General features: G+C 47.0%; 7 protein-coding genes across 7 annotated transcripts; 5 read left to right on the top strand and 2 right to left on the bottom strand.

The window, feature by feature from the left end:
- Nucleotides 1–1,433: 1,433 nt before the first annotated feature.
- Nucleotides 1,434–3,457, top strand: BGW36DRAFT_456886 (uncharacterized protein; the record flags this gene model as incomplete). Its single annotated transcript, XM_046221944.1, has 3 exons — nt 1,434–1,659; nt 1,714–1,793; nt 1,850–3,457. 3 exons carry the CDS (start codon nt 1,434–1,436, stop codon nt 3,455–3,457), a joined length of 1,914 nt encoding a protein of 637 aa, XP_046078040.1.
- Nucleotides 3,458–3,841: 384 nt separating this feature from the next.
- Nucleotides 3,842–6,534, top strand: BGW36DRAFT_13239 (fungal-specific transcription factor domain-containing protein). The gene is made up of 4 exons (XM_046209371.1): nt 3,842–4,256; nt 4,326–4,909; nt 4,961–5,161; nt 5,212–6,534. The coding sequence occupies exons 1-4, from the start codon at nt 3,950–3,952 to the stop codon at nt 6,415–6,417; spliced, it is 2,298 nt and encodes a 765-aa protein (XP_046078039.1). The 5' UTR covers nt 3,842–3,949; the 3' UTR covers nt 6,418–6,534.
- A 116-nt stretch (nt 6,535–6,650) lies between these two features.
- On the bottom strand, nt 6,651–8,337 carry BGW36DRAFT_393040 (geranylgeranyl pyrophosphate synthase; the record flags this gene model as incomplete). The annotated part of the gene is made up of 2 exons (XM_046217769.1): nt 6,651–8,055; nt 8,120–8,337. 2 exons carry the CDS (start codon nt 8,335–8,337, stop codon nt 6,651–6,653), a joined length of 1,623 nt encoding a protein of 540 aa, XP_046078038.1.
- A 2,482-nt stretch (nt 8,338–10,819) lies between these two features.
- On the top strand, nt 10,820–13,073 carry BGW36DRAFT_421975 (putative ABC transporter; the record flags this gene model as incomplete). Its single annotated transcript, XM_046219637.1, has 8 exons — nt 10,820–10,979; nt 11,040–11,128; nt 11,176–12,148; nt 12,207–12,251; nt 12,313–12,498; nt 12,558–12,724; nt 12,793–12,911; nt 12,983–13,073. The coding sequence occupies 8 exons, from the start codon at nt 10,820–10,822 to the stop codon at nt 13,071–13,073; spliced, it is 1,830 nt and encodes a 609-aa protein (XP_046078037.1).
- Nucleotides 13,074–14,273: 1,200 nt separating this feature from the next.
- Nucleotides 14,274–15,279, top strand: BGW36DRAFT_456882 (carbonic anhydrase; the record flags this gene model as incomplete). Its single annotated transcript, XM_046221943.1, has 6 exons — nt 14,274–14,323; nt 14,412–14,497; nt 14,557–14,628; nt 14,691–14,801; nt 14,863–14,971; nt 15,025–15,279. The coding sequence occupies 6 exons, from the start codon at nt 14,274–14,276 to the stop codon at nt 15,164–15,166; spliced, it is 570 nt and encodes a 189-aa protein (XP_046078036.1). The 3' UTR covers nt 15,167–15,279.
- Nucleotides 15,280–15,765: 486 nt separating this feature from the next.
- BGW36DRAFT_13196 (uncharacterized protein) lies at nt 15,766–17,894 on the bottom strand. Its single transcript, XM_046209368.1, has 3 exons — nt 17,578–17,894; nt 16,932–17,516; nt 15,766–16,867 (listed from the first exon to the last, which is right to left on the bottom strand). The coding sequence occupies exons 1-3, from the start codon at nt 17,817–17,819 to the stop codon at nt 15,976–15,978; spliced, it is 1,719 nt and encodes a 572-aa protein (XP_046078035.1). The 5' UTR covers nt 17,820–17,894; the 3' UTR covers nt 15,766–15,975.
- A 2,214-nt stretch (nt 17,895–20,108) lies between these two features.
- On the top strand, nt 20,109–22,317 carry BGW36DRAFT_13171 (putative dihydroxyacetone kinase). Its single transcript, XM_046209366.1, has 4 exons — nt 20,109–20,210; nt 20,270–20,777; nt 20,843–21,474; nt 21,529–22,317. Exons 1-4 carry the CDS (start codon nt 20,204–20,206, stop codon nt 22,152–22,154), a joined length of 1,773 nt encoding a protein of 590 aa, XP_046078034.1. The 5' UTR covers nt 20,109–20,203; the 3' UTR covers nt 22,155–22,317.
- The last annotated feature ends 291 nt before the right edge of the window (nt 22,318–22,608 follow it).

Genomic DNA, 22,608 nt, shown 5'->3' with positions numbered 1-22,608 from the left:
TCGGTGTCCGGCGGATCAAGACAGTTTGAATCTTTCTATTTCCTGATTTTCTTGGATTGTACCATTTTTCCTCGTTCGACATTAGGCAACCGGGCCTGGCTCTTGCCTTGGTATAATGTAACCTGCCAAGTTCAAGATAGACATCCAAGGAATCTATTCAATTGTGTCTCGACATTTTTAGGATAAGTTTGTTGGTGAGCTGGAATAACTCTATAATCAGAACTGGCTAGAATCGTCTTGAAAATAGGAGCTGAGGTTGTAACTTCTAATAATAGAGAGTCGGATGATCATTTATTCTAAGCTCAACCTGTATAGTTCAGACATTGTAAATCACTCCTCAAACTGGAGGGGATATGAGTCTAATCCCAAATAGGGCCGCCCCCTGGGAAGGTCACAACTTACAAGCCAGGCCATGGTTATAGCCTTCATTTCATTCAGGGCAGGCATTAAGGCATTGAAACGTGATCGCCATCCGTATAAGCTCTCATATTCGCCCGTTATTCAATTCCTTTGGAAGAATCCATCGCGCAATGCATACGAAACGACTGTCACTCTCGCAAACGTAAACACTCAGGCTCAAAACAATCCTACTCCGAGTCATCATCTGAGTAGGTTCATAAGAAGTAAAAGAGTTGAACATCCCAGCAGTTCTCTGCTTCCTGAAGCATTTTGGGATAATTTATCTAAAGTCTGGCTGACTCAAAATGCACTACGAGAACCTGGATCGAAGGAACAATCACACTTCAGCAGCCCTGCCCCAACAAACTCAATCCTTAATACCGGTTACTCGCAACGAATTAAGAGCCGCTCAAAAGTTTGCTCGTCATGGTGGTTCAAGCTTGTTGGATTCAATAAAAGTATATAATCTATCTTAGATTCTATAATTATAACCCGGACTGATTATTGTGGTATCTGGGGCCCACTATGAATTTTCCTCAATCAAAATACCGGGTCTTAAAGCTTGGTTTACGCGCTTCTTGGATTTCATGAGCATCTCCTTGACTATAAAAGTTTTCTATCCCATCATCTAAAACTTTTCGGTATCGAGCTTATCGCGGCGGCCATAATTGGATGTGAGATTTCAATGCATCGTCAACTTTACGCCTAGTTTCGAAGCTGCTGCCACACATGGCCACTACACTTCAACAGAACAATGGGTGACGACTGAGGCTAAGCTATGGGGACAGGTCATAACACTGCAACCCTTATGGTTAGGGTCTGTCAGCCAGTCCCCAAAGCAAGCTCCCCGCAAAACCCCCCGCCGTCCCCGCTAGATTCCCGCATAAAGCAGCGGGGAAAGAGTCCGGTGTTGGTGATCCTGTTGTACGTTAAATACCTTTGACCAGTGAGCTCCATGGAGGTAAATCACAGAGCATAGTCGCGGTTAAGCGTGACTGAGGACCATCGGTATTCAGTTCCGCGCCATCAAGACTATGGCGAGCGATAATGAATGTGAGACGGGCGTTATCATCTGCGGCTGTGGGCCGACTGGCGCCCTACTCTCAGTACTGTTGGGTCAACATCACGTTCCTCATGTAGTACTCGAGAAGGAGCCTGATGTTGTAGAGGATCCGCGAGGTATTGGCCTCGATGAGGAGGGTATCCGCTATTTGCAGGCCTGTGGTATATATGAGAAGATCTTTACCGACATTGGGCACAGTTTGTGGCCACTTCGCACCAAGTGAATCAGATCTAGCTGACCGCAGCTTGCAGGCCAGGAGACGTTCATGTTCATAGGTGGGTCCAAGAAGGACCTTAGTGCAAGGCCCTTCATGGATATGACATACGGCACGGTATGTCGACATGTGGTATGCTAGAGAACAAAAAGCAAGCACTGATCAGGGCTCAGACAGAAGGTGGTACTGGCCATCCTGGCTTCATGTGCCACAACCAGCCAGTCATGGAGAAACATCTACGGTCACGAATCGAAGAGCTCAAGGTTGGCGAACTCCGTGTCGGTTGTCGCGTGATATCCATACGAGAAGACGACGAATGGGTTTACGTCCAATATGTCGACGATCGTGACCACCAAAAGTCGATCCGAGCCAGGTTTCTCGTTGGCGCTGATGGAAAAACTGGATTTACACGAAAGCAATATCTCGAACCTCGCGGGGTCCAACTGGAGAAATTGGTGGACATGACCTACGAAGAAGACTGGGTGGCCATAAACTGGAGAATATCACTCCCGACACCAGATACACACCCCGATTTCCCGCTTTGGGAGAAGGGATACACACCACAACAGGTATACGACGAGTTTTTCCCCACTAACTTCCGTTTTTTGTGCAATCCCCAACGATCTGCAGTTTGCGGACGCTTCGGTCTTCCTAAGGACCGACTCTGGAGATTTGAATTCGTTGTGTTAAATGGCGAGAGTCCGCAAGAGATGGCGACCTTTCAGAAAATGGCCGAGGTTGTATACCCCTACATCACTCATCCAGGAAAGCGCCATGGAATAACAGCAGCTGAGGTAAGATTCCCGTCGGATTGCATCGAGGTCATGCGATGTCAGCCATTTCGTTTCTCTGCCAGAAGCTGTAACAGATGGTCTCTTGACCGGACCATTCTCTGCGGCGATGCAGCACACGTATTTCCTCCGTTCGGGGCCCAGGGTATCTCATCCGGCTTCAGAGATGCCATCTCTTTGGCATGGCGGCTGCGCCTGGCGATACAACACTCGGAAAGTACATCTCACCAAGATCCGAAGATGGACCATCGTCAACTTTTCGAGGGCTGGTACTCGGAGCGGAAGCAGCAGCTTGACGCATCTCTGCGAGCGACGATTGAGAATGGGGCCTACGTCACAGAGTCGGACAGTCTCAAGGTCTTTCTGAGAGACTGGTTTCTGTGGCTAGTGCAGATGATTCCCAGTTGGAAGCATTGGCTCCAGCTGGGCGGCCGGCGGGATGGCATGATACAGTATCGATGGGAAGACGGTCGAGGCATGGCCTTTCTGCCCAGTCTCGGCGGTGGTGGATGCTTCCCGCAAGTCTATGCTGCAGTTGTGGGCGGCACAGGCAAGGTCTCATTTACCGACGACATCATCTTCTCGCCGTCCAAGCAGGGTCTGTTTCAATTGGTCGTGCTGGCCAAAGCTGCTGCCGAGCTTGATGAACTCGAGCCTTCTCTCGCTGGCCTCAAGGAGAAAAGCAATGGAGCGTTGCTTCCGGGAGAGGTCTCCATATTTGCAGAGGATTCATTTGGCACTTCGGTAAGACCTAACGGGCGAGTCGTCTATCGATTCGCTACGGGAGACCAGTTTGCGAATGACCCGCTGTGCGCCGGAAGATTCAAGCCGGTGGGGTATGATCGTCACCAGATGGCAAAGGCTGCCAGAGGCAACAAGTTCGTAGTGCTTCGTCCGGACAGGTTTGTCTTTGCCGCCTGTAGTACGACGAAGGAACTTCATGAGGTCGCAGGAAGAATCGGGCATCTTGTTGTCAGGGGGGGACTGTAGGACTTGTTATTTGTATGGTACTTGCCTCTAGAAGACATGGCGAATCGTATTCCGATCTTAAGTCTGTCCGGTATTGTAGATTGTAGTAGCAGTCCGAAGTGGCTTAGAGGTTGAACAGTGATACAGTCCTTCGACAATAGGGCAGTAATTTGATTATAGCGCTAAATATTAGCATGCATGGCAGATAGCGCTATACTTAATTTAGGAAGGCTATATAATTTCCTCACAAATGATGGGAGTGTAGTTTGACAAATTCTAGAGCTAACCGAAGAATAGCTAGAGTAATAGCTAGAGCATGCTTTTATTTTAAGAGCCTTTCGCTCCCTCCGCCGGATGTTTGAACCAATGCAAATCATTAGAATGAATGAATTAGCAAACATTTCCCCGCAAAGCTTTGTCCATCCCCACAATCTCCTCCCGCAACCTCAGCAACTCCAATTGACGCCTGTTGATGAGGCACTATGACAGACGTCGCAACAGCCGGTTCTTTGGATGACAGTGCTCAATTTGCTTGCCAAGAGTCGACGGAGAACCGGTCGCAGCCGCCGAGAGAATGGAAATGCGACACATGCCACCAGGCGTTTAGGAAAAAAGACCACCTCAGTCGCCATATTCGGTCGCACACCAAGGAGAAGCCGTTTGCATGTAAAGTCTGCTCCAAGTCTTATGGGAGACAGTGAGTGGCAATGGGATAGGTACGGTGCTTGGTATTTACTGACGCCCTGCAGGGACTCGTTAATTCGCCATGCGAGGAAGCATTCTGCCAGGGCTAATCGAGACGCAAACACTTTTCCCTTGAGTATGACGATCCGTTTCCTTCCTGTGTAATTTATATTCAAGTACCAGCTCAATTAATGATAATTTACAGGCAACGAAGAAAATGCAAACCATGTGTCTATTGGACCTGGCCCAGACCATCATCAATCGAGTCTGCCTGCAACATTTGGATCAGGCTTCTATGACTCGGCAAATGGGGCTTTTCAAAATCGATTAAATCACACAGATCCGAATGGGACCGCCTTTGGGCCACTCTCCGATGTGAGTGGTCCGGTGCCCGACAGCGTGGCCAATGTTAGCTCAGTGAACTTAGGATCTGGAACGGATGAAACCTTTTGGATGCTCTCCAGTGACCTTTATCAGACACTTCAGGGCTTCTCTATCCCCCCGAACCTCCCACATGACTCGGAACTGTCCTTGGGAGCGTCCAATCCCGGCCAGACCCTCGGGACGATTGAGCTGGGTCGTACGCCATCAGAGGCTCCAGTTCGCGCGGAGGTTTGGAAGTCAGTGCGTGCCAGATGGCATACCAGACGGGCCTCAGACTCTCCGCCGCAGGCACAGCCGATTGGAAGCCAAAATCAAGACCAAGTTGATGAGATGTATCGTGCTGGTCTCTCGCACCGGTTGCATCCAAGCCCACACAACAGCACCCTTCCATCCGCTGACTTCCTCGTAAGTCAAAGCCGATCAGTGGGTGCCATGGCCTAGACTAACCGAGTTCAGAATCTCTGCATCAAGCTTTACTTCTCAAAATTTCATCCTATATTTCCCATTATTCATGTCTCGTCGTTTCGCCCCTCTTCAGAAAACTCACTCCTGCTCTTATCCATATGCTCCATAGGAGCTTTGTTCATCGGCCTTGAGAGTGCTAAAGCCTGCGGTCGTGCCATATTTCGGGGGTTAAATAAAGCACTTCTAACATCAGTATGTTGGGACAAGTATTATAGATATGTTGTTGTTCTGACTCAATATAGTGGGAAACCTATCTCTTTCAAGGTAGTCGCGAGACGCTTGCTATCGCTCAAGCCATCACTTTAGGACAGACCTTCGGCATACTGTCCGGGAACCCAAATGACCTATTCCTTGTCGAGAGCTTCCATGGAACTCTTATTGCATGGTCACGACATGCTGGCATCTTCCGTGTCAAGAGCGCATTGGACATAGTGGACACTGAGACCTCAGATGTAGAGTCTAGCTGGAGATCTTGGATTCAGGCTGAAGAGTCCGCCCGCGTGCTGCTAGCACTACACATCCAGGACGCCAAAATCTCTGCGATTTTCCATCACGAACCACTACTCAGACATGAACCAGAGAGGCTACCACGATGCTGCCCAGAGGAACTATTCGGAGAACCCACAGCGGCCAGGTGGCATGAGAAGCTCATGTCCTCCAAACCGGCGACTTCGCGACATACACAACATTCAAATGATACAGAGCATGTCTCTGCACCAGTTAGCTCAGTCACCTCGCCACCTTTGATGAACTCATACGCTTCCCTAGCAGGAATATATGCCTCCATCAGCGAAGCACGGGCCTCATCACTCAGTGACGAGACGGCCTGTAATCTCCAGCGCTCGCTCATGCTCTGGGCAGATCTGTGGTACGCCAGCACCAAAGAACTAGAAGACTCTTGTTGTCTGATGGTTCTTTGGAACGAGGCCTTCATGTTCCTCTACGCCGACTTTGACCTCCTGGAGCGCGTCATTGGCCGCGAAGGAACGTCCAGGCAAGAGGAAGATATCGATGCTGCTCGCAAGTGGACAACGAGCTTTGATGGTAAGCGATGCGCGGCTCACGCAGTGCTGGTCCTGAAGCATCTAGAGTTGATGCCCGTGGGCTCAGAGCCTGCCATTCACGCCCCCTTGGCAGCCTTCCACGCAGGCATCGTTGTATATGTGCATACCCTACTAGTGGGACCTGAGTCGCGGCCAATCGAATTCGACATTCCGGAGCTACCTGTCCGGTTCTCAGCGCTGAGGCGTACCTTGGGTAGTCGCACGATTTCGCAGGGTTACAAGATCGATGCCACGACACTGAGTGCTTTGACAGACCTGCTGCGACGGCAGGGTCACTGGGAGATTTCTCGCAAGTTTGCGTCCATCTTGGAGGTCTTGCTTGAGGACATCACCGACTCAGGTGAGCGCGTATGCCGAGGCCAGCAAGGCACCTCGATATTGTAACATTAAGAAATTTAATACCTCAGCCATGTGTACCGACTCGGCATTGATCATATTTAACAGGTTCACAGCATGCGTCAAGTACTGAAGTACGGCATAGAATATGAGAGCATATATTTTCGTCTCATTCAATTTCGCATGCGCAGGAGACCATTTATGAAATTTCTTCACGACATATTAGTCTGAAAGGATTAGGTAGCATATGTTACATTCATTGATTAATATAGTGTGACGTGCTATGGCCGTGATACGTTGCTCAAAAGCTTCACAAAAGTACGAAATGACGGATTCGGTTTTCCTGTGATACTCTCTATCGTGACTAGGACAGCTTCAGTGTCTCGCTCGAGGTTCTGGAGGGCCTCCCAGGTCTGCTGGAGCGCACCGGTTTGCCGGATTTTATCGAGGACCTGCCTCTTCACACTGGTCGGCAGGGACGTTCCATGGTTTCCTCTTTGTCGAAGAATCCCCATAACAATTGCTCCTGCCCTGGGATCAAGATTACAACACACTGTTACAGGATAGGAAAGCTTCCCTTCATCGAAATCCTCACAGAACCCCTTCTGCGCCGTGTAGTGTTCATCCTGGATGTTTTGATAATCATCTCGGATTTGGTACCATCGACCGAGAAGTCTTGTAAGTCGACTCAGATCAGCGATGGGTAGGTTTTCGGTACACGAGAAACAGTGCATCATTCGGATAATCATGTCAAACATAGCCCCAGTTTTGCCATCTACCATAGCCATATACTCTGCGATCGATGGGCAATAGCCCGTGAATCTCCAATCCAAGTCCCAGCTCTGGCCTAATGCCAGAGCTTTGGTGCCATCCAAAAAAATATTAATTAATTGGGGATATTGGTCCTGATATGTGACAACCGTGGACGCGGCCCTAGCTACCATGTATGTCGCACTGTTGGTGGTTTGGGCTATGCCAAAAACCTGGTGTGTCGCTGCACATCCTCGGCGTAGATCTGAAGAGTCCTGAATATCGTCAAGCATTAAAGTTGAATTATGCAAGTCATCAACCACACACTTGATAGTAGCCAGCTGATCGTCGGGAAGTTGGAACCATAAATTCATCGCATCAATAACTCTCGATCTCATGTTCTTCGATGGCAAAGACAGAATATACTCCACCGGAGCTAGGAGGGCCGAATCTCCAAGGTTTGTAGGCATAGAGTCTTGAGAGTAGAGCTGATCCTTTACAAAATCCGTACTTATGTAGTTAGCCCCATTTTCAATTGCTGTAGTCTTGATCTTGTATCTGTCGCAGGCTGAACACCAGATGTGGTGACCTCCGAGATAAAGCTGAAGCCCTTTGACAAATTTCTTCATATGGTCTGGAGCTTCTGGAAATGTGACATAGAAGCGTTCCAATAGTTCCTGGAATTTTTGCTCGTCTGCCAGGATGGTAGCTTTGAGCCTTTCCTTGGCCTCCTGCTCGGATTTACCCTCCGTTACCATCATCACCTTGACGGAATTTTGTAACCTACCACTGCCATCTCGTTCGACTTCCCAACTAAAATAGTCATTTGTGTTGGCAACAATTCTATCGGCAATATACACAAGCTCTTGAACATGTTCCGTATCTTCTTCCGACAGAATGATGCCAAGAGAGAACTCAAGGATTCCCCTCAGTGCACTGAAACGTTTACGTCAGATATGGTCATTTCAGTCTATGAATGGGCCAGCAATTGTGAACATACATCGTTCCAACATCTAGAATCCGGTGGGCGACAGACTCCTCAAAACTGGTGGGTTCTGTTTCTGGTGCAAGGGCTGATGGTTCGATCCAACCCTTCAAGCATTTACTTATGAGAACTTGTCCTTCAACTCCCTGTTTAGATGCAAAGGTAGAAATCACTTCGGACGCAAAGTGCTTGACGCCGAGTGACGGTTCAAGGACACTAGTGGCTTGTGGCATTTGCAGAACAGAGGTAAACATATCATTATGAGCCGTTACACGATTCAGCTCGTCTTTTTCCAAAATGTCTTTCCTCTAGTCAGCCTTTCACCTCGCAAGAAAGTAGTAATCAACCAAATACCATCATGAAATACACCCCCCTCCACTATCCTAGCAATATCATCCAGCCTTTCCGGTAAGCACTCGGGGTATACGAGACTGGCGAAATGGCCAACACACGAGTTCGCTTCGCAAGGAAGGCCCGCGGAGTTGTGCGACAACGCTGAAATTACCTCGGCACTAAAAGACTTTGCAGTTTCAACTACCTGCGCATCGTCTTTGTGGATACGGCAGGGAAGCGTGGTAAAAGAACCCTCGGGCCTTCGATGGATATTATCAAAGGGTTCAGAATATCCGTTAATATCAGCCTCAGATTTAGGAGAGGAATTTGAATGGCAACTTGGCTCAGACAAGCTTGTTATTGGCATCGTGCTCGAGTTCTGAAGGGGTTTAAACAATGAGATCAAAGGATCTACTGGTAACAGTGATGGGGAGTAGAATAGTTGAAATTTTTATATGCGGCAGTTAGTGTATCACAGGAAGTTTCCTGTTGGCCTCCATTTCCGCAGATCTGTTTGGGTTTATTCGGTTCAATCGGGGACCCGGAGGGGAAATAGGGAAGACCAGAGAGCTATAATCTACACAGATGGGAATGACACTAGATCAACAGAAATTTTAAATAGTAGATAATGAAAAGAATCTAGGGAAAAGAGCCGTCCTGCACCTGAAATGTAGTGCGGGTGTGCTCTTACTAAAACTAATAGTGCCGGAACGCCACGCCAGCTATATCTCGCTGTTGGAGACTGACCACGTCAGGCAAAAATATAATCAGTAGCATATAGCCCTATATCATATATGTATTATAGTGTATTCCAAGATTTTCATTAAATAATAGTATCTACCATCTAGTCCACCAAACTTGTTGTCAAATTGTCGGATCGACTTTATAGTAGTATGTCAAACTTTTCCTACTAGATTCCTTGGTTCCCTCCTCTGAAGCAAGGGGTGGGAATAACTAAGCCTTTGACAATATTACCCCATCATGGGCGGTCCGATCTGGTAAAGTGCCCACTTAGAGCCTGCTAGACAACGCTACGCCTACGGAGTGCATGCCTGACGGCCGATCTTAGTGCAAGGGGGAAGAAGCCTGAAGCCTGAATTTTGAATAACTGGAAACTAGATCTAATTTATACCCAATTTACTAGCGGAACTGATCGCTTATAATTCGCCAAATAATGGCGAATTCTCGGAAAATTGCATCGAAAAATAACGCGTAAAAACCACAGTCTGACATACCGTTCCATGGCGCGTTATACCGCACTAGCTGGCTGACAGTACCTTGCTACAGTAGTTCCGATCGTCTTTATGCCCGGTCGAAACTTGAAATATATCAATCGATAGTCCAATTTAGTGTCGGATCAGGCTCGAAACTATAAGTTACTCTTGTAGTCGCATAAAGCCCTAGACTCTTAACATAATCCACTAATCCACCACCCACCCACCACGTAGAACACTTGGAAAGCCTCATACATAAAAGACAGTTAACATGAGCATTAGCGTTTACTAGTAGTCCTTTTAGCATGTGCGAACACTTCGATATCCACCTCCGTATTATTGCAATGAGGCATTCCTTATTATTTGGTTTTGATTAGCCGTCAAGTCTCCTAACTATTGGAGATCTAAGAAGTAAGACTTGTGTTGACTATTTCGACTTTTGGACCATGTTCACGTGTTGTCGTATGTGGTAACTATGTTAAAATCCCATGACATGAAGGTCCAAAGCCCATTCCTCGTTATTCCTCGTTGTATTCTGCCTCACATTCCTTTCCAGCAGATACTATCAACATGGCGAATACAACTTGTCTGTCCGGACAGCAACCGGCGATTTTATCCTCAGTGAATATGTGCAATCCTGGATTTTATTGTAAGTGCTAAATATCGTCATATACCTAGGTGATGAGGTTACTTATGAATCGAAATCGTTTATGTAGGCCCGAATAATACGGAGAGAAATCCTCCTCAGCACTGCCCGCCCACCTTGGAATGTCTTCTTACACGCCTACAAGTCACGAATAATTATTGCGGCGAGGCTCAGGGCACTTACGAGCCTATTATATGCCGTGCAGGCTTCTACTGTCCTTCAGGGGGTAAGCAAGAACTCCTCTGTCCAAGAGGTTTCTATTGCCCTGTTGGCTCCGTGGCGCCTTTTAAATGCATGCCGTTATCGGTCTGCCCCAATGGCAGCGAAAGAGAGATACATTTGACGGGTTTTTTATGTTGTGCTTTGATTGATATCGCTCTGTTAGTTCTTTGGCTCTGGCCATGGCTACGTCGATTGCGAAATCGCTCCAACGGTACCACCAAACCACGCCCGCCTAGCCCAAAAAACCAGCCGGTTTCTAGTGATAGAAGGGTTTCAAATGACAATTGTAATACGGTTGTTATGCGTAACGATATATCTGGTACAGTTGGAATGGATATGGCATTCGATAAAGTGACTTTTTCTATCGAAGGCATGGACAATCTGATTCTAGACTCTGTGTCTGGCCAGGCTCAAAGCGGGATGTTGCTTGGTGTGATGGGACCATCAGGTTCAGGAAAATGTAGGATCCCTGTCAGAACTCAACTTGGACTCTTTTATACTGATAGAGACCAACCAACAGCAACGCTGATAAATATTTTGTGCGGTAGGCTGCGAGCTACATCGGGATCATTGTTACTCGATGGAGTGCCTGTTAACTGGTCCGAGTGGGTTCTCTTTTCCTTCTAGAAATGTTTTCAATTTTTTTAACAATAAAGCGAGAGGAAAGCCTTCAAAAATTCCAAGGGCTATTCGGTTTTATTCCCCAAGACGATGTCGTTCATCCTCATCTCACCGTTTGGGAGAACATCATGTACTCGGCAAAAATACGACTTGGTGGTACGTTGAAACACAGAGAAATTGAAAATCTGGTATATCAGATTATATTGGACTTGGAACTCGAAAAAGTTAAAAATAGCGTCGTTGGAAATGAGGATCGCCGCGGCATCTCCGGGGGAGAGCGAAAACGCGTAAGCATTGCTCTGGAATTGGTCGCTACACCTCCAGTTTTGCTTCTTGATGAACCTACCTCGGGTCTAGACTCTCAAGCGGCCTTGTCTCTAATTATGCTCTTGAAATCTCTGTCGCGTAAAGGGATCACCGTTATATGCGTCGTCCATCAGCCTCGTATTGAAATATTTGAGGCTTTGGACAAGGTGCTCCTCATGGGATCCGGAAAGACGGTTTATTTCGGTTCTCAATCTCTGGCAGTACGACATTTCCGTCGAATGGGATACGAATTCGATCCCCGATTGAACCCGGCCGATATTATGATGGACATTGTTTTTGGTACCTATGCAGGGAAACAATCATCTATAGTCAAATCGTTCAATGACGAGGATGCAAATTCATCAATGAAAGCAGTTGCTAAAAGGACTTCAGCGACCGGAGACGAAACCGTTAACGCATTGATGGTTCAATGCCATCGATATAGGCAAAGGTATTCCCCATGGTACAAACAAATATATCTCGCTTTTTGTCGCGATATGACACAGCAAAGTCGAGCAGCGTGGAGTTTTATCCTAGAGATCGCAGGAGGTACATTGTGTGGACTATTGCTTGGTCTATCTGTTTATGAGTTTCGTGGACATATCTATCAGGGAATGTTTCTAGAGCCATTTCATGTGTTGTCCAGTGCTGTTGATTATACACTGTTAGCTCAACTGGGCACTTTAAACTGCCTAGCCACAAGTATGCATTTTGGAACTGCACTCACCCTTGGAAACTTTTATCTAATTGTATATGAAAGGCTTCGCTGCTGCTGCGCCGAGCGTCATAGTTTTTTCCGCTGAAAGTGAGGTCTTCTTGCCGAATTGAAACTGAGGAAATGTTAGGACTGATCACTTATCTCATAGGACGCATATTCTTCCGCGAATCGTTTTCCGGTCATTCAAATTTTGCGTACTTCGGTGGTAAAGTCCTTACAACTCTTTTGAGAAGCGTTATTAGTTCATTACATTTCAGCACGATGTTCATCATTCTTGCGTCACCGGTGATTTCTTTTGGTATGCTTGTAGGGTTGAATATTCTCTATTTTTATTGTAAGTAGTTCTGACTAACCAGCAAAAGCACGGATGATACAGAGTTGACCAATATTTAGGTGTGTATGGTCTGGGCTCTATAATAGCAGCAATTACAGATCACGAGAATGGACCACTATTCTGCCTTCTACTCAATATCGTTATTGCTATCTTTGGAGGCGCCAGTCCCCGTCTTGCAACGGTCAAAAGCTGGCATCTTGAATGGTTTTGGTATTTGTGTCCAGGGGTATGTTTAGTCACAAACCTAACCTATGTAAATGTGCAGATTTTTTTTTGCTGACAAAATACCTTTAGCTATGGTTCTGCGAGGCCTTCTTTAGCGCTCAGGTTTTACCATTCTCCTACTTATACAACACCGAGGAGGCGGAAGCATTTACTGGATATAAATTTGGAAGGACAGGTCTTGATATTGGGTAAGTGTTCAGGGTCTACGAATATTCTTAGGGCCTCTGAAAATTCTAACCATTTTTTGCAATGTTGCTAGGCTTCTTTTAGTTATTGGCACACTGTATCGTATTATAGGGTGTTTTTTAATGATTCTGAAGGCGAGAACACGATACGGTCGATCGAGCTAAGACGGTATAGAGCCAATTCAGTTCAGAACGTACCTAAATGCCCGCCTCTTGTCATCTATGCATCTGTCACATGTTCCCTCTGTTATCTTTTCAGCTAATTAAATTTTTATATTAGGGTCAGTCTTTATAAGACAGAGCGCTATACAACCTTTATATGTGAGTTAGTTTTTATGAGATAGATCACTACCCGGCATTTATATATAAGGGTATACGTTGAGTTGGCAAGCTGGGAACCGAAACCGCATCCATCCAATTGCATGCCTGTCATGGACCTAGATGCATTATAGATGTCACTGGCTGTGTTGAGTACAATACCACGGTAGGATGAACCACATAGAGGTTCCAAAGGGTAGCTGGTAATGATAAACTAAGGTAACAGTGAATTTGATAAACATTAGAGTAGAGAATATCCCTCAAGGTGCTGTAGGTTCTTAAGTGTAGATGGTCTCGCTAAAGCTGTGCACAGCCCATGGAAATGTTGAGTGTGGTATTAGCGGTTTAAAAAGTGAGCCTGGCCCCTCTTGCTTTAGCTTAAACTCAGTGCCATGCAAGTTGGTCTCATAACAATACAGGGTCAGGATCAATGATTCCAGTACTCATCGGGTTAGTGGCTAGTCTTGCCGCCTTAACGGCCGTGCCCCAGCGTTGGTATATAAACTGTGCGTCAACCTACAGTCTATACCATACGCGCTACATTTTAGAGTAGAGTAGTGTAGCATGAGTATTCGAAATATTCCAGTGCATTTAATACGTGTATTGTAATGGTCTTCACACTCTACCAGAGCTGTCAATTCACTCTTCTTGCTTTATTGATTAGTCGGGAGATGAGCAAATTGATCAGTAATACTAAATTCGGCATGCATAATTTTTTGGCTAAACGCTTAAAATAACTTATTTAGTTGTAGCCACTTGTTCATTGGCAATGATCACGAAACTTGACTGCCTTGCTTCATTTTAGGTACTCGGACCAGTTACTATTTTATGTTGGGATAGGGCAAATACTCAACGGAGATAGAGTTTAGAACAACCCCCATCATGTAACATGAATTTGTTGAGAATATATTAGCTATCTGTGTATGTTTGTGGATAACGGGGGATGAAACTATAAAGACCTCTGAGGACCGCACGCTTTCTCGATTAAATTAAACCATCTATAATATCTTTAGCATCAAATTCAAAATACCTCCAACTCCAGCAAAAATGTCTCAAAATTCAGCATTCACAACCGATATTATCGTTGATCGCAACCAGTACGTACAGAACATATACGCCCTACCTATATCTCATTACCCCCAAACAATCCATAATAATCACCAATCGAACTGAATAGAAAATTAGGAATTATGCATCGAAGATACACAGCCCATTACCAATGCTGCATGACGCCAACGGTGTCCTCCGTAAAGGTACCGGGATGCTCGTCGGTGTGTTACCTCATCTGTATCTTGAGAATATTAAATACTTACGTATCCGAATATGAAAGTGTCGTGTGTTGATCCTCGCATTATCCCTGAATCATTCCTTGGTTTCCGAATACCAGGGGAGAATCCACTTGGTATGTTCGACTGCAAATTCAATATCACCAATGGAGAAGTATTGATGAGGATTCCTTCCAAGCTATCCCAGTCATCCGTGTGATTGGGGGTCGGGCCAGGCATGCTTTGGTCAACATTGTTGGTTTGGATGCTGTCTTTGGTATTGACACTGTGGTTATTATTCACCATACTGGTAGATCTAAAACTAGAGAGATGTCGCTATTGTTTTATATGATGCTAATACATGGACATAGATTGTGGTCTGACTCACAACACGGAAGAGTCAATTCGGACTTCCCTGAAAACGATGTTCCCTGGAAAACAAGAAACTATTGAGAATACGGAGTTTGGTGCGATTGAGAAGTAAGTACTGGTTCCTGAATTAAGACAGAGCTTAACTAATCACAGAATATTAGTCTTGAGCAAAGCGTGGTGGACGATATTCAATTCCTGAAATACTCCCCTCTGATCAGGAAGGAGATAGTTCTCAAAGGGTTTGTGTATGACATCCATACTGGTAAATTGAAGGAAATTTGTAAGCTAGGCGAGCATTCATGATATTAAATTGCAGACTTCTCTACGCAGGTAAGGATTATTATCGCTAAAAAAATACAACGTCCTATACAGGTGGCAAATACCTATAATAGACATGTCATGCACGCGGAATATACAGATTGGATCTATTAACTTTTAATTCGTGTTTTGACTCTTGACGAGATGTAAATGCAGTTTCGGGTCTAACATCCAACGCGGTATGGTATAGTGTACAAAACTTGGACCGTAGCCTGGTATGTATCGCGTCTTATACGCAGACAATAACACAAACCGCCGCGCTACCAGAAGACGCCTGCTTCAATTTCGAATTTGTTAATGTGTCGTTTTAATCGACGTCTTGTAATAGATAGTCTATCGAACACGACTGCTGTAATAGCTATATTGATAATATAGTATATTCAATAAACCCACATATATCCTGTAGTAAGCCAAGTGTATGGGTGTTCAAATGAAAAATAAATGAAGTCCTCCCCATAATATGCTAGTGTAGCAATACCGTCGTATTATTATAGACTGATTTTCTATATTATAACGGTGGAATCGCTTCAAACTATCTTGCTATTGTCGTGGACTATCTATTGTCACCAGAAGACTACAAGCTAGCTACAAACAAGGCTGTCCTGACTCAAGTAGCTGGAGAAGTGACCAAAGTAGGGGTTTTCCCGATTTCAGACCTCGGAGAATTGAAGTTTTCGCTCGTCTCTGGTTGCGGGACAGGAGAGTACTTTCTGCGTTTGAAAATGAACCACCTGTTCGAACAGTTTGTTAGGTTTCTTTCATGTTTCAATAAATGATGATACGGGTAATAAAACTCACAGTCCAGCAATTATGATGGCCAGAAACGGCACACCCAGTCCAACTGTTAACCCAATAATCAACTGGTCACGATGCGAAAGCCCTCCTCCACCTCCACTATCACCACCACCACCACTACCACCACCACTACCACCACCACTACCGCCGCGGCCACTGCCACCGCCGCCACCACTACTACTAGATGATGTAGACTTTGGCGGAGTATAAGACATTGGCGTGCCGCTGGTTGGAGTTATGGAGAAAACTTTCGATCCGAAAGGAATAGCGCTTGTGACAGATGCATACGTACTGGTAGGATACGTAGCCGAGGAACCAGACGGCACAGTGAGAACCGAAGTCAGCGTCTGCTTGACCGAGGTAGTGTTCTGCAAGTTGGGTGGACAATTGATCAGTCCTGTCGATAGACAGTTGACGATGGTATAAGAGTCTGTTGTCGATACAGTCGTTGTGACAAGCGTGTCTCGCGGTTGCAAGGCTGCTCGTGCAGTGACGTCTACGGCCGTGGCCGAAGTCGTGGTACTAGCAGTCTTCCTATCCGCACAAATGCTTGCCAGTGTCGTGTACCAAACCGGGGTCGTCGTATTTGGAGTTGGACCCCATTGGTATGTGTCGATGGCGACTGTTGCCCCTGCAGCGGCGCCAAGTGCAAGGGTGTACTCGGCGACGGCGGCAAGTTCGCAGTCATCGGTTGAGGATCCGTCGACTTCGACAAGGAAGTCAGCCACATACGCAAATACGTTGGCTGTAACCCCCGTGCTAGCGGTCAACAGCGGTGAAACTTTGGGGGAAACGAGCTGGAACCCGAGGTTGATTTCCAACTGGAGCAATGCCTGGATAGACCCATGGCCATCGATGGTGATAGGAAGGAACTCAAATTGTGCGCCAGGTCTGAAGACGTTAGCTTCAAAAAAAAAAAAAAAAGGCAAAAACTGCAATGGAAATAGGTTCTTACAGTGTTATTCCAGATGTGTTTTTGTTAAACAGCTCCAGATCTAGCGCGAGACCGTCGTCTACTTTTATATGGATACCGCCGCTAATATCTATCTCAGCCTTGGAAATAAGAATCAGCGTAGCACTCAAGACCGCACCGGCTTCCAAGTGTGGGATGGAGAACCCGGCTTCTGTCTCAGAGGTAAAGAGGTTCAAAGTGTACGTGGCTCCGGCGGACATCTGGAGTTCTAGATCTAGGTATAGCTCGAGCTCATCGAACTCGAAATGCCCATGCACGCTAGGAAGACTGGTCAAATTGGCATCATTGAAGTCGACATCTAATGTCGGCCAGGCCGGGATTTCCGACAATTGAAGCGTAGAGATATCTTTAGCGACTGTCTCGGTGTAGTTTTTCAACGTGCTCAGTGCAGAGTTTGTAACATTTTTAACCTCATTCCCTGCGATGTTAATGGCCTGGGTGAGGTTGAAATGGTCGTTTATTGTTAATGAGCCTTTGACAGAGCCATTTATGTAGCAAGTCGCACAGATAATTGCAATGCCAGCGTCAGCATCCAATGTTCCACCTTTTCCGAAATCACTGCTAGCGCTGTAAAAGAAGATTAATGGGGGCTTGATTGAAAACTGGAACAGATAGAGACAAAGCATACCTTATGTCAATTGAGAAAAGCGTCGCATTAGTCCAGCTTTTTGCCAGCGACGTTTGGTTCATTGTATATGTGTGATCTCTCCGATGCAGTCTAGCCGCACGCAGAGCTCTCGCTACAGCATCGACAGTATCTGCGTCGCCATTGCGAGTTTGAAGAGCGACATCTCCTACTGATGCCGCGGTGACAGCGGTAAAAATTGAGGCCCAGCAAAGGACAAAGATAGCTGACAAAAACACCATCATGCGGGTTGATCTGGCTAGATGCTGGATAACCCTGATTTAATGTTGGCAAGAGGGTCCTCTTGAATAAATATTATTCATCCCCTATCTCAGCCTTGTGCAACATTTTCATCCAGCCGTCCTAGACAGTTTCGCGTTGCCGCTACTGCATGAGCCTAGCTAGGGTACATATTATTAGCTACTACTCCGCATAGCAAAGTGTAAGAGACTAACTGCGCCGCATTTGATGCATGCACAGCCGGAGAGTAATGCGCGCATGTCCTCGACGTTCTTTAGTACTTGGCAAGGGTACTAATATCGGAGTCGCGAGATTCTAACGGTTTACATTGTGTCAATATCGAGAATGATTGCATTCGCAGAGACCAGGAACTGGGGTAGTTTGATGCTCAAAATTGGGAGGAATTTTTCTATCTTGGTTGCACTAATTTAGTTGTAACTCCTAACACAGTTTCCAGCCTTAGTTATCGCGCCTAGGAGACTAGCACGACAAGGGTTCTGTGGGGGCCAATAATAATGGGCACCATTCATTCACATCCACAATCGAAAGGAAAATTAACCCATAAACCTGACTAATTACCAGCAGTTTGACGAAGACCCTTGTCAAGTGAAGGGATTGTGAGAACTCGCTTCTCGACCGGGAGGCTGGTGGAGGTCATTGCGTAGAGAGCAGAGCTAGGAAAGTGGTCGGCCACAGAGGGGAAAATGAGGAAGAAAGAAACGAAGTTTGAAGGATGGCGACGATTAGAACGCAAGAGATCAGTCTAGAGGTCAGTTATATCAATTTTATTTTTGTCGGACGTGACTGTTGAATTGTTGACAAAATGGCCAGCTAGAGCCATGCCTGATCGGGCGAGCCTAACCATCCGCGGTAGCTCACAGGACGCCGATGCTTAGGTGATACTGTACAATGTAAAAGGGCCAAGCTAATTGTATTGGCGTGATTAATAATAATATAATAATATGGAAGAATGAAAATGCAATCCTCAGCCCGCATGGCATGTGGCATCTCTCGGACGAGAGCTCGGGCTACCGAGCAGAAGCAAAGTGACAGCAGCTAGGGGCCCACCAATAGGATCTAGATCTGACAATCTTGAAACAAAGTATCAGATCACTCCAGAGCTTCGAAAAGCGGGCGGGCATAGTGAACTGTAGTCTGGATGCGGTGAAGATCCAGCCATACAGCGCTGAGCAGAGGATCACGGAATTCCCGAAACGAGCAATGCCGGGGCTTGTGCTCGGTCTAGGTTGGGCCCGAAAAAGCAATAAGCTTTACAACTCTTTCGTAGAAGAGGGCAAAACCAAAAATAAAACAAAAGAAGCAGCTGTAGCCACTATCTGATAATAGGCTACTGCTACCAAAGTGTTCATGTGAGCAGTAGAAAAAAATAATTATGGAGAACAGAGCTCTCCGAAGTCAATTCCTGCCTTCCATGCATTCCGGCGTTAACAACTTAGCAAGGTACTGTACAGTGGAGGCGTCGTGTGATTCACTGTGTTTTGCTGCTCGTTCGGAGTATTTAAGTATTGCTGGCGATGCCTTGGGAGGTCGTCTGCAGCTCCTGTTCTTTCAATTATTATTTTTATTATTTCTAACATACTTCATAATTTTGTCTGGTTCACCCGTAACCCTAATCAATTGCCAATATCACCCTTCGCTTCAACTTCCATCACTCAGGTACGGAGCTGTTATTTAAATTCATTCGTTTCCCTGTGTTTTGCGTTCCGGTGCCTAAAGTTACCCAATTTGCCCTCACCACCCCCACGGCTAGTACTGCTCTCCCCCACGTCTGAATCAGTTCTGTCTCTATACACCTCACGCTAAGTGTTGTGTCTTGACTCGAGAATCTGTTCGTAATATCTCGCTCCAGGGACGAGGAACAAGCCCCCACGCTTGAGTGGCGATTCAGGAAAGCTGGGCAGTGGACGGTTGGCGGTTAGCATGGTGTCACCGTGATGTTGGTGGACGCTGCACTGCACAGGGCAGTGGAGCAAACCGAGCAGGTTGATATTCGTAATTCGCTGGTTACGCCGCCTGCACGGGGAAACACAACTAACCCGAATAATTCTCGAACTTCCCCTTGTCCAAATGATTGTTCTAGCTCAAACCCCGCTGACAGAAATCATCGATGGCTAGCTTTCCCCACCCTCTCCCCGCCCTCCACCGTGCGGACCTTTCGCCGAGGCCATTGTTTTTAAGCCTCTTGTACCCCCGGTGGTAATCAAATCGATATAAAGTGTATAAGACATCTAGCGGACTCTTGCCGGCACATACAAAGTTGGTCTCTTGATTTTCGTGTTGAAGCGAGTCGATTCGCATATATCGGCGTTTCCCGCCTCTGTCTATTTCCCAATTAGGCTGTTTTGTATACATTCTCCAGAATCTCAACATGTCGAGTAAGTACAGCTTACGAGTGTCTCCATCAGCCGAAATCGCTAACCTGGTATAATTGTAGCCAAGCACTTCTTCTCAGACCCTACTCACCTCGTCCTCTCCGCCCTCCGTTCCCTGACTTACACAAACCCGTCTTTGGCTTTCGATGAAGAGAACAAGATCATTTTCCGCCGCCCCGACACCACCTCCAAGTCCAAGGTCGCCGTGATCAGTGGTGGTGGCTCTGGACATGAGCCTGCCTTCGCCGGTTACGTGGGCAAGGGACTCCTAACCGCCTCCGTCGCTGGAACCATCTTCGCCTCGCCCGCAGCCGAGCAGGTGCGTCGCGCCGCCATTGAGCGTGTCGATACTGAAAAGGGCGTTCTCATCGTTCCTATGAACTATACGGGTGATGTGCTCAACTTTGGCATGGCCGCCGAGAAAGCAAAGGCGGCCGGCCAAAATGTTGAATTCTTTGCTATCGGCGACGATGTCGGTGTGGCCCGCACCAAGGGTGGAAAGGTCGGCCGGCGTGGTCTTGCCGGAGGTATTCTGGTTTTGAAGATCGCTGGTGCCTTGGCTGAGACTGGGTAAGTTTGGTCTCCCTAGAAATAAATACGTTCTCGCAATCGAAAACGCAAGCTAATGGAATCAGTGCTTCGTTGGATGAAGTATATCGTACCGCCCTGCTCGCAGCTGCCAATACCGTCACCTTAGGCTCTTCTCTCGAGCATGTGCATGTTCCAGGCCGTGAGGTCTCGTCTGAGATTGTGCCTAATGACGAGGTGGAGGTTGGAATGGGTATTCATAATGAACCTGGCTCTCACCGCATGAAGGGCGCAAACCTGCCCACGCTCGTCAAGACCATGCTCCTCCAGCTTCTGGACCACAACGACGCGGACCGTGGCTGGATGAAAGTGGAGTCGGGCGACAAGTTCGTTCTTCTGATTAACAACCTGGGCAGCGTGAGCACGCTCGAGTTGGCCGGTATCACCGCCGAGGTCACTGCCCAACTTGCCAACGACTACAACATTAAGCCTGTCCGGACATTGCAAGGAATGTACCTGACCAGTCTCAACGGTCTTGGCTTCAGTATCTCGCTTCTCAAGCTTGTTGATACAGGCCTGGGTGCTGGCCGCTCTCTTTTGGAGCTGTTGGATGCACCCGCGGAGGCTGTTGGCTGGACGGCCCCTGTTCAGCCTTCCACCTGGGAAGAGCACGCCGCTGGTAAACCCGTCGAGTTCAAGAAGGCTGTCTATGCTCAAGATGTACCCAGCAACCTAAAACGTGAGTCCAATCTCTTACCCTGTCGGGAAACACTTCTAACAGACATTCTTACAGTCGACCCAAGTCAGCTCAAGAAAAGCCTCTCAGCCGGTCTCCAACGCATAATCGATGCCGAGCCTCAGGTTACCAGGTTCGACACCATTGTCGGTGACGGCGACTGCGGTGTCGGTTTGAAACGTGGAGCTGAGGCCATTCTCAAACTCATCAGCGAAGCCAACCTATCCGACGACATCGTCTTGACTGTTGACAGAATCGTCGAGGTTGTGGAAGCCACCATGGACGGAACATCCGGCGCTATCTACGCGATTTTCCTGAACGCACTCGTCCACGGTCTGCGCGCCCAGGACACCAAGGGAGCTGCGACTCCGGTCGATGCAAAAATCTGGGCTGAGGCTTTGAATTCCTCCGTCACGGCTCTGGCCAAGTACACCCCCGCACAAATCGGCGATCGCACACTGATCGACGCCCTGGTGCCTTTCTCCAAGAAACTCCTCGAAACAAAAGACGTTCACGCCGCTGCCAAAGCGGCCCAAGATGGCACCGAAGCCACAAAGCACCTCAAGGCCAGTCTCGGTCGCTCCGTATATGTGGGTAGCGAAGAAGAATGGCTGGGCAAAATCCCTGACCCTGGTGCCTTCGGCTTGTCCGAGTTCCTGACTGGCCTAGCGGATAGCCTGTAAATACTAATCTCTTAATCTGTAATTCTTTCCTGTTGCCTTCGAGCTGGCCATGATATGATTACTCTTGTTTTCTTGTTTTTCTGATGTCTAATTCGAAGCGCTGTTGATGAGCATGATTAGTTTCATACCTTTTGTTTCGTGTGTATAATGAGTGGAGCGTAGGAATGAAACCCTAACACGAGTCAATCATAAAATATGCAATGCAATTCCAGGACCATCACTAGTTTCCTTGTAGTACCACAATCTACTTTCGCAGAAAGAATAGATCACTTCAGAGGGTCTTCTCTAACAAGAAACGATGATAGTCGTGGTTTGCATTCAGTGCTCAGGGTGCACGTGTTGTGAAGGACGCGGGGTGGAGGTAGGAAGCTTTGCGTATATCAGACTTGAGGCGCCTCAAGTTGATGCCTTGACAGGCAGTACTAGCAAGTAATTGCCAGACCCACCTTTCATG

This window comes from Talaromyces proteolyticus, assembly GCF_021365285.1.
Source record: "Talaromyces proteolyticus strain PMI_201 chromosome Unknown BGW36scaffold_1, whole genome shotgun sequence".
Classification (NCBI taxonomy): domain Eukaryota; kingdom Fungi; phylum Ascomycota; class Eurotiomycetes; order Eurotiales; family Trichocomaceae; genus Talaromyces; species Talaromyces proteolyticus.
The sequence above is the reverse complement of the archived record's forward strand: the minus strand, read 5'-3'. Positions and strand labels throughout refer to the sequence as shown.